This window comes from Lepidothrix coronata, unplaced genomic scaffold, assembly GCF_001604755.1.
Source record: "Lepidothrix coronata isolate B3197 unplaced genomic scaffold, Lepidothrix_coronata-1.0 Scaffold22, whole genome shotgun sequence".
Lineage (NCBI taxonomy): Eukaryota > Metazoa > Chordata > Aves > Passeriformes > Pipridae > Lepidothrix > Lepidothrix coronata.
Window position 1 is genome coordinate 1452026 of NW_016690202.1, and position 14356 is coordinate 1466381.

The 14356-nt window shown below is 41.0% G+C and overlaps 1 protein-coding gene across 1 annotated transcript in view; it reads right to left on the bottom strand.

Annotated features, from left to right (window-relative positions):
• Positions 1-13226, bottom strand: part of JMY (junction mediating and regulatory protein, p53 cofactor) — a 67467-nt gene extending 54241 nt beyond the window's left edge. Inside the window, exon 1 of the mRNA XM_017808084.1 lies at positions 12115-13226. Within this exon, the coding sequence (XP_017663573.1) occupies positions 12115-12954 (840 nt within the window). The 5' untranslated portion in view covers positions 12955-13226. The remainder of the gene's footprint in view (positions 1-12114) is intronic.
• Positions 13227-14356: the final 1130 nt, after the last annotated feature.

The following is a 14356-nucleotide window of genomic DNA, read 5'->3' on the forward strand; positions in this document are numbered from 1 at the left end:
ACTCTGAAGAGCTGCTAATATGAAGTGAGACACATTTTTTCTCTAAATCCTATTTAAAACAGTCATTTATCTGTGTGCAGAGAGCCTGTGTACCTCAGTGTGCAGAGATGTATCGGGTGTAGGTGGCAAGGTTTTTTGTAGTAGGGGAGCTACAGGGTTGGCACCTATGGGAAGATGCCAGAAGCTTCCCCATGTCCAACACAGCCCATGCCATCAAGCTCCAAGATGGACTCACCACTGGCCACGGTGAAGTCCATCAGCACCTCTGGGATTACATTTAAGAAGGGGGAAAGATTGCTGGCACAACAACAACTACAGCCCAAGAGAGGAGCAAGAACAAGTGAGAGAAACAACTCTGCGTACACCAAGGTCTGTGAAGAAGCAGCAGCAGGAGGTTCCCTCAAGCACTAATGTAGAGATTCTCCTGCAGCCTGTGGAAGACCCCACACTGGAGCAGCTGAATGGGCCGTGAAGCAAACTGCCATTCCGTGGAGAGCCCACAATGGAGCAGGCTCCTGGCAACCTGTGGCCCCACTGACAGAAGAGCCCATGCTGGAGCAGTTTTCTGGCAGGACCTATGCCCCTACGGGAGACAGATGTTGGCACAGTCTGTTCCCCAAGGACTGCACCCTGTGAGATGGACCCACACTACAGAATTTCATGAAGGTCTGTCTCCTCTGGGTGAGTCCCCATTCTGGAGCAGGAGAAGAGCATGAAGAGGAAGGGGAGGTAAAGACAACATCTGATGAACTGACTACAATCCTCATTCCCTGTTCCCCTGTGCCACCTGGGGAAGAGGCAGAGTAATCAGTAAGAAAGTTGAGCCCAGGAAGAAGGGAGGGGTGGTGTTTTATGATTTGGTTTTATTTTTCATTATCCTACTCTGATTTGATTGGCAATAAATTAATTTCATTTCCCTAACCTGACTCTGTTTTGCCTGTGACAGTAACTGGTGAGTGATCTCTCCCTGTCCTTATCTCGACCCATGAGACTCGTCATTTTCTTGCTGACAAGGGAAGTCAGAGCAGCTTTGGTGGGCACCCAGTGGCCAACATCTACCCACTACAAGAGAACACACCTGAAGGCTACAACCAGGACACTGCAGATTGCCTGGTCTCTTTTCCCTCATATCAGTCATCCTCTCTTATACTTAGGTTAAGAGCTCCTGGACAGTAACAATTACTTTCGTCAAGTTCATTTACATTGCCTACAAAAATGAACTTCATTTCAAGATGCTACCTATAATTCCATAGAAAAGGACAAGAACTGAACTAAGAAAAACTAAAGTAGTATTTTAATGCAGCCAACTGAGCCAAAACATTACTTCCATGTATGCATCATTACTGAACAATGCAACTTCTCTCCTCCCACACAACGTTCTAAATAAAAATCTCTGCAGAACCGTATGTATATATATAACTTGTTGGAATATCACAAGGCTCAGGCATAAAGCTGCCAACTCTGACAACAATGTATGGCACACTAAATCTCTTCCTAATGCTCCAGAGGTCAACAACCAAAAACTATGCATCTCCTTTCCTGTAAACAAGACAAACGTGTAACACCATGTGTTTTTGTTTAAGATGGTACTTGTCTGGTCACTCTACCTTCCTGTGTGATGTGCCTGCGCCACTCCCGAGTTAGACTATCAAGTCAAACTAGGTATTTGCTTGAATTTCTTATGTTACTTAGCATAGCCACAGATAAGCTACAAAAATCATAGTAAACAAGGGCTAATTGCATAAGAGTCTTAGGGTTTGGCGTTTTTTTCCTGTTAGCAACACAGAAATAGGTATTTATATTGTAACATGATTTGATGAATAAAATAGAACTGTTTATTTTATTTCAGAGTTGTTATGGCACTCTGAGTTATTATGGACTTCTTTCCTTTGGAAAGGGACAAAATAACTAAAAGGTAAAGTCACTAGTGAATCACTGATCAGTTGGAACACAGTAACTCTGAACAGAAAGGCTTCTAGGCAACACCTCACCCTGAAGGCTTGGCAAAGAATTTATTTTACACACGTCCTAATGAGTTCTAAGTAATTTTTTTTCTACAGGCCAGAAGACTGAAAACATACATACATAAGTTTTCATGCTGTGCCATAAAATACATTAACTTTTAGTCCACAGATCCTCTTCTTCTCTGCTTCTGAACTATGCTGTTAGGAAAGCATACTTAAGAGCATCAAAACTGACAACCGCCTAAGCAAAAAGATGTGCGCAGAACAAAGATACCTACTTAGCAAGTATTAAAGTGCTAGTCTTAAAACCCTTCATGTAAGATTTGTGACGTTGGGGCACAGCCCCAGCCAAACACCCACCTCCACTAAAAAGTTTCACCCTCAAGTCAGCTCATGGGAATTAGATCAGCAGCACAGAATTAGCACTCTCAGCAGTTTTACAACGTATTTGGCACAGCAGCAGATAATTCTCAAGTATCTGATAAGTCTACTGTTAGACTTTTAAAAATCTAATTCAAAGCAGGTAAAGCATTACGATAATACCAGATTCTAAGCACTGGTATGGGTGAATTTACTTTTTAAAGCTGAGCCAATGGCTTGCTCCTATCAAAAGGAGATTCCACTTCCTATACTCTCTTCCCTCTCTTCTTCCAACTCTTCTTCAGTTCCATGTTCCTTCTGCTCTTACATGCCTTCTTCCTCCACTTCACTGGCTTTGGTGAAGACACTTCAACAAACTAACTTGGCATCTGGCAGAAAGCTGTTTTTGTAGTTTCTCTTGAATTAATTTACTGAGATTTATTGAGTTGCATCGGCACACCGCAAGGACAGAGAAGCAGAACAGAAACAAACACAAAGCTGAAAGTTGAAAACAACACTGGCAAGCTCATGATCCAGTTCTTCAGCTCCCTTCAACAACCACCTTTAAACCCAAGTGACAGCTGACAGGTAACTCAAATGGCCCTCTGTATGTCCTTTCAATGCTGTTAGAGTTCAACATGTTTCAACCTCTACAGGACCTCATTCAACAGTGGAATCATGGAAAGGCAGGTCTAAGAAGAAAACAGCATTTTGCATCACTGAATGTAATTTTTAAAGTTTCCAAGCTGAAATTATGGGGGTTTTTATTTAGAAGTTTACAACACATAAAAAAAGTCCACTAGAAAGAATATATTTACAGTCCACTATTAATAATAAAAGGCTAAATAAGATACCAAGAAAATCCTTAGATCTCGTATTATGCACATTTCTTTTCCTCCTACTTTAACAGCAAATACAATGTAAACTAAAAGCTATTAAATCACTTTCATAACAGAACAGTACTTAAGGCAAAAGATATATTATATTAGCACTAGGTGAGCAGACTTGTATTCTGTCGTGCTAACTGTTTGGGTTGGTTTTATTCCTATTCTTATGGAGAAATGAATGTGAAAGGATAAAGAGTTTAAATGTTATGGAGAAATAAAATCCATGCACAATAAAGCAGCGTGATAAAACACGGTTGAAATAATACATACCATTTAGCTACTAATTCAACTCTTCCAGAACAGCTCCAATATGGCCAGTAGTTTTGGATTCTTTAACCTCCTCCCACATATGATTTTTTTGCTGAATTATACTACTCTGAAGTGACAAAATGGTACAACTTAAAATTCTAACATTTGATGATTATGAACACGTATCACATTACTGAAAGCTGAAAAATTTGTGCTCTGAAGCACAGTGCTACTTGTAGAAAAATTACAAACTTCCAGAAACTTCTAGAACCAATCTACAGATTCTCTCCCTCAAAAGTTTCACAATTTTATACATTCATTTCTTTTTCTTTTTTTTTTTAAATTGCCTTACAACAGATATAAAACACAGTAATTTCGTTGGGTTTTTTTTAAGAAGAAAGTCCTAATCAAAGCTAGTTTAAGCATAGGGTTCATCTAGAAGACACAATGAGGTTCCTTCTAACATAATAATCTATGATTCTAAGGTATTGAAAATCTTTTACAATACTCTCTCCCTGAAGTAGCTCAAAACAAGTCATGACGCAATATTGTTTCATGAAAAGTTGTGCGACTATTAATTTTAGATGACCCACATAAATTATCTGCAAGTCATCACAAAAGCTAATTGATTATTTAAACAACGTTTTTCAACAGAAAAAAACTAAACCCACCCAGTTTCCTCACATATCATAGCATTTTTTCCAAAAGAAGGTCATAAACGCTAGCCTACAAATGCATTTTGAAAAGTACTGTAACAGTAGATAATGAAATTTTTTGCTTATTTTATGCATTTAAGAAAGCAAAGCTACTCAATTTCCTTTAAAACACAACAAAAAAGTTTGTTGGATGATTGAAAGTGTTTTATAACACCTTTCCAGAAGCAAATCCCTAACAAAAAAAGTCTGGTAAGTGTTAAGATTTGTCTGAAGGAGTAATGGCTGTCTGTCCCATATGTAACAAAAAAAACCCTCGTACCTATACATTTGATACTACTACATAAATACCACAAACAGAAAAGAATAGAAAGGAAACCCCTAAATAGGGTTTTACCACTGAAAGGTTTTTAATTGAAAGCAGTATCTGCCGAAATTTTTGCTACTGGCAAGCGGAGTCATGCAGATACACCACCAGTGTTCTACTCACATCTACACTCAATGGCTCCAGATGATCATTTTCAAAGCCTAGCTTGCCAGGGAAGCTGTCTTCACATCAAAACACCTTTATGCCTACAACCAGAAGAGCTAATTCAAAAGTAAAGTCCAAACTGCACCAACGAGTCTTTAATAAGAGGTTACTAATAATAATGGATACAGTTTATAGGAAAAAGCTAGTAAACAAGGAGACCATTTGCAGAGATGTTTCAAGTTATCATCTATTACTCTGTGTTAAAATTCTTCATGAGGTTTTCAGATAAAGTAATAATAATCCAAATTCTTTGGAAAATGGAAATTGGGCTAGGTTCAACAACAAACTAATTAAAACAAAAACATATTTCCCTTATTAGCTGATACAACTTATGACTGGAAGATACTATGAGATCATCCAATTTCCTGCCCAACAAATTAAGACTGTTCTCTTTATTTTCATAATCCTGTCTCAAGTCATGAAAGTGCTTAAACATAAAGGCTAACCCATATTCTAGCAAATATCACCATTACATTTCTGATGAGAGCATACTACTACTTCCTGCGAGTCACAACAATTCTTTCAACATTGTTCTTAAAACATTCTTGCATGTTTGCTATCAAAACAACACTGCTCTTAAAGCAAGTATTTTCAGTGAACTATCCAAGATCTTGGTTTTGAATGGATACAGCGATGTTAGTACTAATAACAGTAATTAAATTAATTGTTCTAATATCCATTGGCTTCACTTCCCTTCCTCAAAAAACTCTTCATCTACTCATCTAGATCAGCGTACATTACACAGTTAAAGCAACAGTTGCTGACAGTCTCATGTGTCCCTTCCCTAGAAGGGTTATCAGACCAAGTACCAGTAACAGGACAAAGCTTCTGGATACTGAATTTTGAACACAATAAATTGTTTACAACAGCAGAGTATATTATTTACAAGCTTTTACTACACAGGACATTAACAATAACTTGTGACATTTTAAAAATAGTTATTTTAACTCAGGGTTATTTTTGTGTTTGTTTTCTGGAAAAGAGAGAAGAAACAATGTAGCTGTTTTATTATTAGCAACTCCTAAGTACTCCAGTTGCCAACAAAAGTGCAAAATAGGTTCTAGATGCAGGTTCCTCTAAAGAGTTCAAGCCATGTTCGTTTTCTTCACTTGCTTTTGTATGATACTGAAAAAAATAAATACAGTGTGGCATTACAGAATAACACAGGGTAACATTAGAATATCACCAAATGTTAATAATTCAGATTCTTCTCTGAAGAAAATAAAGGAGAAAAAGGACTGTGCCAACTTAGAAGATACTCTGAACGACTAAAGCACCAGGCTCAACATTCCACAATCCCCCCTTATTCTACCATCTCTTTAGCCCATTCTTGAGCAGCAGCTCAGATATATATACATATTAACTAACTCAGTGAAGTTGTATCTTTATAATATCATCCTTCTTCTTTCCTCTCCTCCTAGCCTTTCCTCCTTCTCTCTCTACCATATTCCTGATGGCTAGGTTTTCATCTCTTGCAAAGATAAAGTCTGGCAGACATATCTTTAGCTGGACTCAGTCCTCACTTCAACTGAAGTCCTCTCCATGAACAGCAATATCCTGGTGGATTGCAATGCTATATGTCTAACAATAGTAAAAATGAACTGTTAAAAGCACATCCTCAGAAAGGAAAAAGCGCAGCCATTTCTGAAAATCTTTGCTTCTCAATGCCTTCTTCAGCTCTGCAGTAGCAGCATTTACATTTGCAAGAAACACAATCCTCACTGTCTCTCTGTAAAGTGTCTTGTCATGTTACAGAAAGAAATGTAAAACGATTAAATTATTAGAAACAATCTGTTTTAAATTCTAAACCTGCTTGTGTAATACTATCTCAGGCAGAAAAGGAGAGGACGAAGATGTTACTGGAGTAAGAAAACAGTTTTAAAAGGCATTTACCTTGAAGGGAGAACATTCAGTTGAAGAGAAAGAAAACAATGCTGGGAAAAATTAGAAAAATATGCAAGACAAAAGTAAACATGAAGAAAGGACAACACAACATCACCTCTAAAAGCTAGAGAAATGAAGTGAGCTGTGAATCCTGAGGAGCACAATGGGTTACAGAGTGTTTATTACATAGATTGTTCACAACTCTTCAAAATATTCTGTCATATAAAAACGCTGCAACTGCCTATCAACAACTTTAAACAAAAAACAGAGGAAAGTCTATCTCTACATTTACGGAAACAAGGGGAATATCAAATAAAATAATGTGAGCAGCAGAAATACTCCCCCAAGTACAAAACATAAATGGTTCTTCAATCCCAGTTTAGGCGGCTAAACAGAGCATATACTGCATTTCTTTTTTTCTTCTTTTTTTCTCCCAAATAGTTGGATAAGGAAATTAATTATGAGACTGGCAAGCTGCTGTCTTCAGTTTCTAAAAATTAAGTCCAGGCTTACTAGCTAACTAATATTGCTATACTATACAGAATGTACTCCTAATTTTCATGTAAGACTTAAGTGCTGTCAAGAAAAGACCTTTTCTCAATTTTTCAAGCAGACATCCTTTTCTTTATGTACACATAATTTGTCTACATTTTAAAGAAACGTACATTATTTTAAGCATTCTGATGTTTTCAGAGACAGCTGCAGTAGTTATTTTCAGCTAGCTCTAGTATTAGCTCAGTACTAGTTAGAGTAGTAATATCATGTAGGAGTCTCCTAGGAGCTTGGAGGCTACTTGCCTGTTCTACAGAGCATGCCCTACAGCTACTGACATATTTTATTTTGGTTAGTACTAACGTACAGCACTAGTTCAGTTAAACAGCCTAATTACAAAGGATTTAGAAGCAAAACAGTTTTACTGGAAACAAGAGTTAACACGACAAATAATGAGTATGGAAAAAGAAGCATTCAAACAAAAATAGCTTGAATTTCCTGAATGCTCAGCATTAGTCTTAACTCTGCTCCACTCATGTCAATAGGGAAAAAAATGCACAGTGTATCTTATTTTAATCTCCTGTGCTCCGACAGTGAAATCCAAACCAGTGTTCTGTTCTCCCCTGAGACACCTTATGTATCTTCTAAATCTAGCACTGCAGTTCATATACCATATTCAGTTATCTTTGCTTCTTGCATAAAAAGATGCTACATTGGTTTAATGGAAACACTACTGCTAACATTTTTTCTGTGCTACTGGAACACTGAATACTTTTTTGTAATGTTTTATATTTACTTCTGAATTATTTTTGAATTTGATGTTGAAGCTCTCTTTAAAGTTCATTGTGCCTAGCAGTAGATCACTGAACAGCCATCAGGCACCTTACTTTGGGAAAAGTTCCATTTTTAGTACAATGCCCCACTATCTACCATATATACATTTATTTTAGAACTGAATACATATAACCAAAAGCAATGAAGTAAAATTCTTCTAGTCAGAGATGATCCTGAATATTATTTTTCACTAAAATATTATAACAGGTACAACGAAATATTGGATATTATTTTTTTTAATGTAAACAGAAATACGTGACAATATTGAAGAAATACACTTTGGAAAGTAACAAATGTGAAATTCCATAGCCAATTTCTTACCACTTTCTGTGATTTGACAAACATATTTCATTCATTGAAAACAAAAAGAAAAAGCTTGCCTACTGATGCTGCAAAAGTAATTTTAAAAAATCCTTGTATCTGATTTAAAAAGAAATTAAAGTGATCATACAGCCTTCCATCAAAAAAAAACCCTACATTTTCTTCTCATATAAGTTGTTACTGTAAAAAAAAAAAAACAAACCAACCACCCACACTTATTTTTCCTTAGCCTTCCAGATTCTTTGAATCAAAAGAAAATTAACCCAACCAACATAAGACAAAAGTTTTCAGGGCTATTCTCAGGCTTAGTAAATATAACACTACACAGAAGATGGAGACTAAAAATAGCAGTAGGTCCTCACTCTCAGGGCAGTCTTAGTTCAATCACAGAAGATAAGATGCTTTCAGAATTTCTTCAGAATTTAATCATGCACTTTGAACTTTTGTATTACAGTAATTCAAAAGAACACACACAGAACAGAGATACAAAATGGTCTTTGTCTGCCTCCAGACACTGGAATTCACAGATTTTATAAAGCACAAAGAAAACCAAAGCAAGTCTCTGACTAGTTTTATACCTGGCACTCAAGATCCTGTAGAGTATCATCCATCAGATTTCAGTCTGTCAGGGCAATTAAGAGCTATAAGGAACAGGAACATTCCCAGGTGCCATTAATTCAAAGATGCTGAATTACACATGTAATATACGGATAGGCTTCCCAAATCCTCAACTCACTATGCAAGAACACACAATTAAGTATGTCTGTAGTATGACTAAGCCACCAAACCCTCTCAATCACAGTTGATACTAACACCACTTTTTATTCAGAAAAATCATGACTACATTCAACCTTTTGAGAACGCAGCATGGACAAGGAGATACACCATCATCTTTGGTATTACTAAAGTCACAGAAATTTATAAACATGTACATATGGTCTAGAAAAACTCCTCTATATATAGGAGGAACATAGGAAACGGATGAGAGAAAGAGTACAGAGGCAAATGTTTTCTGCCTTCTAGACACGAAGTTTAAGATTTTGGAAAAACTGTCCAAGAAGCAGGAATCACAAATAAGGATTCAGCGATATACTCTCTATTGAAATAACATCTTTTTATCTTTTTAGCTGAGCACGTGAGGAATTTTTTTAAGACAGATATAAACTTAATGAACTGGTTTTTACTTTAACATTAAATTAAATTCCTAAACTATTCCAAAATTAATAGTTTTATTTGAAAAAAATAGAAGACGTGCTATTTCAAAAATGCAAATGAGGGAGAAGAAATAAATTCCAGGTCACACAGTTCCTCTACAACTATTTTACTTACTCATCTTGGATCTGTTTCTACTCGCAACATTCTTTGGGCTTATTAAGTTTAAAATTCAGACCAAGATCAAATTTACTATTACAAAGAGCAACAATTATTATCCGCTGTGAAAATAAAGTGGCTTGTGTGTAACTTACGAAAAGTAACAAATGGCTAAGTAGGGGATACTCAAACAAGGAACATGAGGCTTTGTTGCTCACTTTGCCTCCCTACCCCAAAAAATACAATCAACAGAAACTGCAAGAATTTCTCAAGTAATCCTCTGCTTAGAAAAATTTGGCCTGAGAAAAAAAAGACATACATGACATAACTATAAACCACAGAGGTATATTTTAAGATGCTAAGTCAAGGTCTTGGGATTTCAAAGCTTGTCTTTTGCACAATTTTACATTAATGAAGACCCTCCACATTCCCTGTGCTCCTAGATATCATCCCAGTTACCAATGCTGCTCAATCACTTTCTTTTTTTCCCCTAAGTTCCTATAAGAGACAAAATTGTTTAAAATTGCATAGATTCCTGCAATCAACTAACAGAAGATTTCAAGCACAGACAGAAAAGCAAATTAAAGAGTGAGATAAACCATGGATTCAGCAGGTTTGCTTTAAAGTAGAAAAACCCCTTTACTTCAGAAATACCAAGCACTACCCATCATCCACTGCTTCATTTGTTTAGAATTGCAGTGACAAAGAGTATCGGTATTTGCTTAAAAGAAAGACATTTACTGTAGACCAAGCAAACCCTCAACAGGTAAGGAAAAGAGAAACCTGAGAGCCAAAAGGGAAAGAGTGGGTCGTTCCATTGGTTTCTTTTCTTCAACATGAACTACCTTTAATTAAAGAAAGATCAACTTACACAACTGACAGTGACAGAAGTGCACCTGTATTACCTTTAGGTACACCACTGGACTGGTTACCATGGGAAAGGATTGTAGTCAAATGCATACATAGGCTCTGCCATTTTGTCTGCACCAAGTTCAGAACACTAACAGAGAATAAGATGTTGCAGTTTATAGATCTTGATGGATAAAGCTTGCACTGTATATCGATAACCAACTTATTTTTTGCCAATAGTACTGCTGCTAAGAAAACAGAAATTAAGATTCTCCAAGAAACAAGTGGTTCTTGCTCAGTAATTCCTAATCAGCATTTCCTCAAAAACACCACATGTCTCAAGTTAGGTACCCAGTTCCCAAATTTCAAATGTTTAACAGGAATTTCCCTTGTCCTGCACAGCTTCTTTTAAGAACTGCTGAGCTAAAGGCTAAGTCTAATCTAAGCGTACAGTCCCAAGTATTCATGGAGTCAAAAAAAACAGTGGACGACATTATGCTTCCATATTCTGTGGACTAAAACTACTGCTGAAAATTCCCAGACTAATAACCAGTTGTATACCCAATATCAAGAATTAATTCAGCCCTTTAAATAGACATGAAAAGAAAAAGAAAAATCAGAATTACATACCCTAACGCAACAGTTTAAAAATAAACTTTTACCTAACAATGCTGTAAGTTGGATGTTCTTACCATGACAATTTTCTCATACTATAACTCCAGTCACCAAAGAAAAACTCAGCCTGAATTCTACAAAGACAAAAAACTATGCCACGAAAACAGATAGCAAGGAGATATGCTTGCACTGCATCGCGGAAAAAGCAATCGCCCCTACACATTTTTGAACACAATGTTGGTAGGATACATGCAGGTAGCTGAAGCAGCCAAACTTGACTTATATCCATACAATAGAATTAATGTGCTGTTTGCAAAAATAAAGAATTGCCTAACGTGATCCATACTCACAGTCACATCTAGATAGATCCTGTTACATTCTGGACCAAGGCCACTGAAACAAAAGAACAAGCGTAACATTCTCCTTTTATAATGTGGAAATCTGGGTCCTCATATACCTCAGTCCACGAAGACTGAGAAAGTGGAAAAATCCCCACACGCTTATGTTACAAGTAAGTTAGCAGGAAATCCTCAACTACTTTGCCTAAACAATACAGGGTATGGGAAAGACATGGCGTGTCCTGAAATATCCAAGTCTTGACAGACACTACCAACAGCAACACAGTAAATAACCGCTAGGGTCAGACAGCTTGTTTTTTTAAAATCCTCACTCTAGGAACTTATCTGCTGAACAAAAGTTGTACTTACTCCAATTTCACTGGAAAACGTCATCTCACTATATAAATACCAGATTCAACACCCAGAGCTTACAGGAACCTAGAATTTCTTGGCCTCAAGTGTCTAAATTGCACTGCTAAAACAACCACCACATGTTGCTGCTTCTATTTAACAGAAAAATTCAGACCCCAACACATCGTCGTCCAAGGCAATACAAGAACAAAAATATGGGATCTTGCCAAATCCATCGTATACTTGTTCAAAAACATCTACAATTGCACAGAATAAAGTACTGAGCCACACTCAGATGAGTAAGGAAATCTGCACCTTTTTAAATCCTGGCCCCAGAGACCTTGGAAAAGGTTAAGCCCCATTTTCTCACTAAGGAACGGGACAACACGAACAAGGAAGACAACGACTGAAAAAAAGATGTCACAGATTAAACTAAAGGTGACACCAAAGTGGAGACATTTGGACCAGTCTCACCTCTTGGATTCGCCTGCGGGCCCGCTGCAGCACCTCCTCGTACCCCTTCTGTCGCAGCTCACTCAGGCTCTCGTAATACTCTTCGGGGTCATCGGTCTCGGTGAAGAGCACCTGCGAAAGGATCTTCCAGCCACAGGTATCCAGGCTGTGGACCAAGTAAACTTGCAGCTTGTAACAGAGAGCGTCCATCTCCTGCTCAGATAGTTCCGGGGCTCCGAACAGCACCGTCCACATGCCCGAGGGCTCTTCGGGGAAGGCAGGCAGGTAGGGCTCCAGCTCCGAGTTCACCGAGCACAGCTGCTGGTGCACGGCCCGCAAGTCCTGGAAGGAGAAGAGGCCGGCCCAGCTGCACTCCTCCCCCACGGGCTCGGCGTCGGGAGCGCCCGGCTCGCCCGCCCGCGGGGGCGAGGGTGGCAGCGACAGCGCGGCGGCCGCGTCCTCCTTCCCCAGCTCCAGCACCTCGATCTCCTCGGGGGCACCTGCCGCCTCTGGGCCGCGCTGCGGCCTCCGCGCCGGGCTGCACTTGGCGCGTAGCGGACTCTGGGGCAGCGCCTCGGCCCGGGCGTGGGCGCAGCCCCGGGGCGGCCCCGCGTCCCTGCGCGCCGCGGGGCCGCCGGCCTTGGGAGAGGCCGCGGTCTCGGGGCCGCCGCGGCGCAGCTCGCGGGAACCGCTGCGCTGGCGCTGCGCCGTGCGGTTGTGGCAGGTGATGGCGAACTTGCCCTCGATCTCGTTCCAGGCCACGATGAAGGCGAACTTGTGCTTCTCCCGCTCCTGGAAGGCGTGCGGCCTGACGGCCACCCAGTCGGCCTCCAGCGTCTCCTCCAAGGCGAAGGCGGACATGGCGCCGCGCGGCTCCGCACACGGGAACACGCCTCCCGCCCTCCGCGCTACCGTCCCGTCAGCCGCCCCGCAGCCCCGCGCCGCCTCACCGCCCACTACCAGCCATCTTAGCGGCCGGAGTGGGGGGGTGCGCTGGTTCCCCACCGGAGCGGCGGGGGAGGAAGGGCGGAGCGGACTCGCCTCCTGCCGCTGCCCGCGCGGTCCCGCCGGTACCAGCGCGGACAATGCCCGACGCCCCCGCGCAGGTACCGGGCGCGCGTCACGTGGGGCTGGATCTGTTTACAAGCGGCGGCGGCGCTGCGGCAACTCCGCGCCGGCCCCGCCCCCCGCGCGACCCGCGCCGGCCCCACCCCCGCCACCGCCTTTCCCCATTGGCGGAGCTAGATGGGCGGAGCCTCGCGCCGCGGCCCCGCCCCTCCTCAGCGGAACCGCCACGCTCGCGCTCCCGCGGTGGGCGGAGCAGGAGGACGCCCCGCCCCTTCTCTGAGGACGCCAGCGCAAGCGTGCGGGCGTCGGGCGACGCGCGCCGGGAGGGGCCGGAGGGGCGAGCGTGGTTTTGGTTGTTGTTGTATGGCTTAATTCTGACTAGAAATTTAAGGAGAATACTTAAAAGACTTGTTATCAGGAGCGCCGGACGGCGAACTTCGTGCAGCAGGAGTTTGCAGTTCTGGTTAGCCTGCGAAAGTGCGCAGCTTCTGTTACGAGACCTGGCGACAAGGGCAAGCTCCCAGCAGTCTTGGGCAATTGCGTACTTCATAGCTGAAGTAAACTGCACTGAGACGTGGCCTTTTCTGCTCACGTTGGCCAGTCCTTCTTTGGACTGCCGTGCATTCCGAAGTTTCCAAGTTTATTACAAAGCACACAGGTTTCAGTGTGGCAGGACAGGCAACTCTCATAAGCTTGTCTCAAAGGAATGATCAGTCACCAGTAATTCTGAGTTTAAGGGCCTGTTTCCTGGTGCCCTTTGGGGTATCCCATTTCTTCCCATGTACAAATGAAGAAAGTACTTCTTACTAGAACAGTCCCAAAGTACTTGCATCGAAAATAAGACCAGTCGACAATATGCATTGGCCCGTGGGGTGGGTTGACCTTGGCTGGATGCCAGGTGCCTACCAGGCCACTTTATCACTCCCCCTTTTCAGCTGGACAGGGGAGAGAAAATCAGATGGAAGACAAGTCATAGGCTGTGATAAGGCTGTCTACTAAAGGAAAAGCAAAAGTTTGCATTCTCAGAAAACAAAGATTTTATTCTCTACTTCACATCAGCAAGTGATATCTGGACACTTCCTGGGAAGCAGGGCTTCAGCACACATACCAGTTGCACTGTAAGGTAAATATTGTAAATAACAAATGCCCCCCCCTCCTCCTCCTTTCCTTAGCTTTTATATCTGAGCTGATGTCA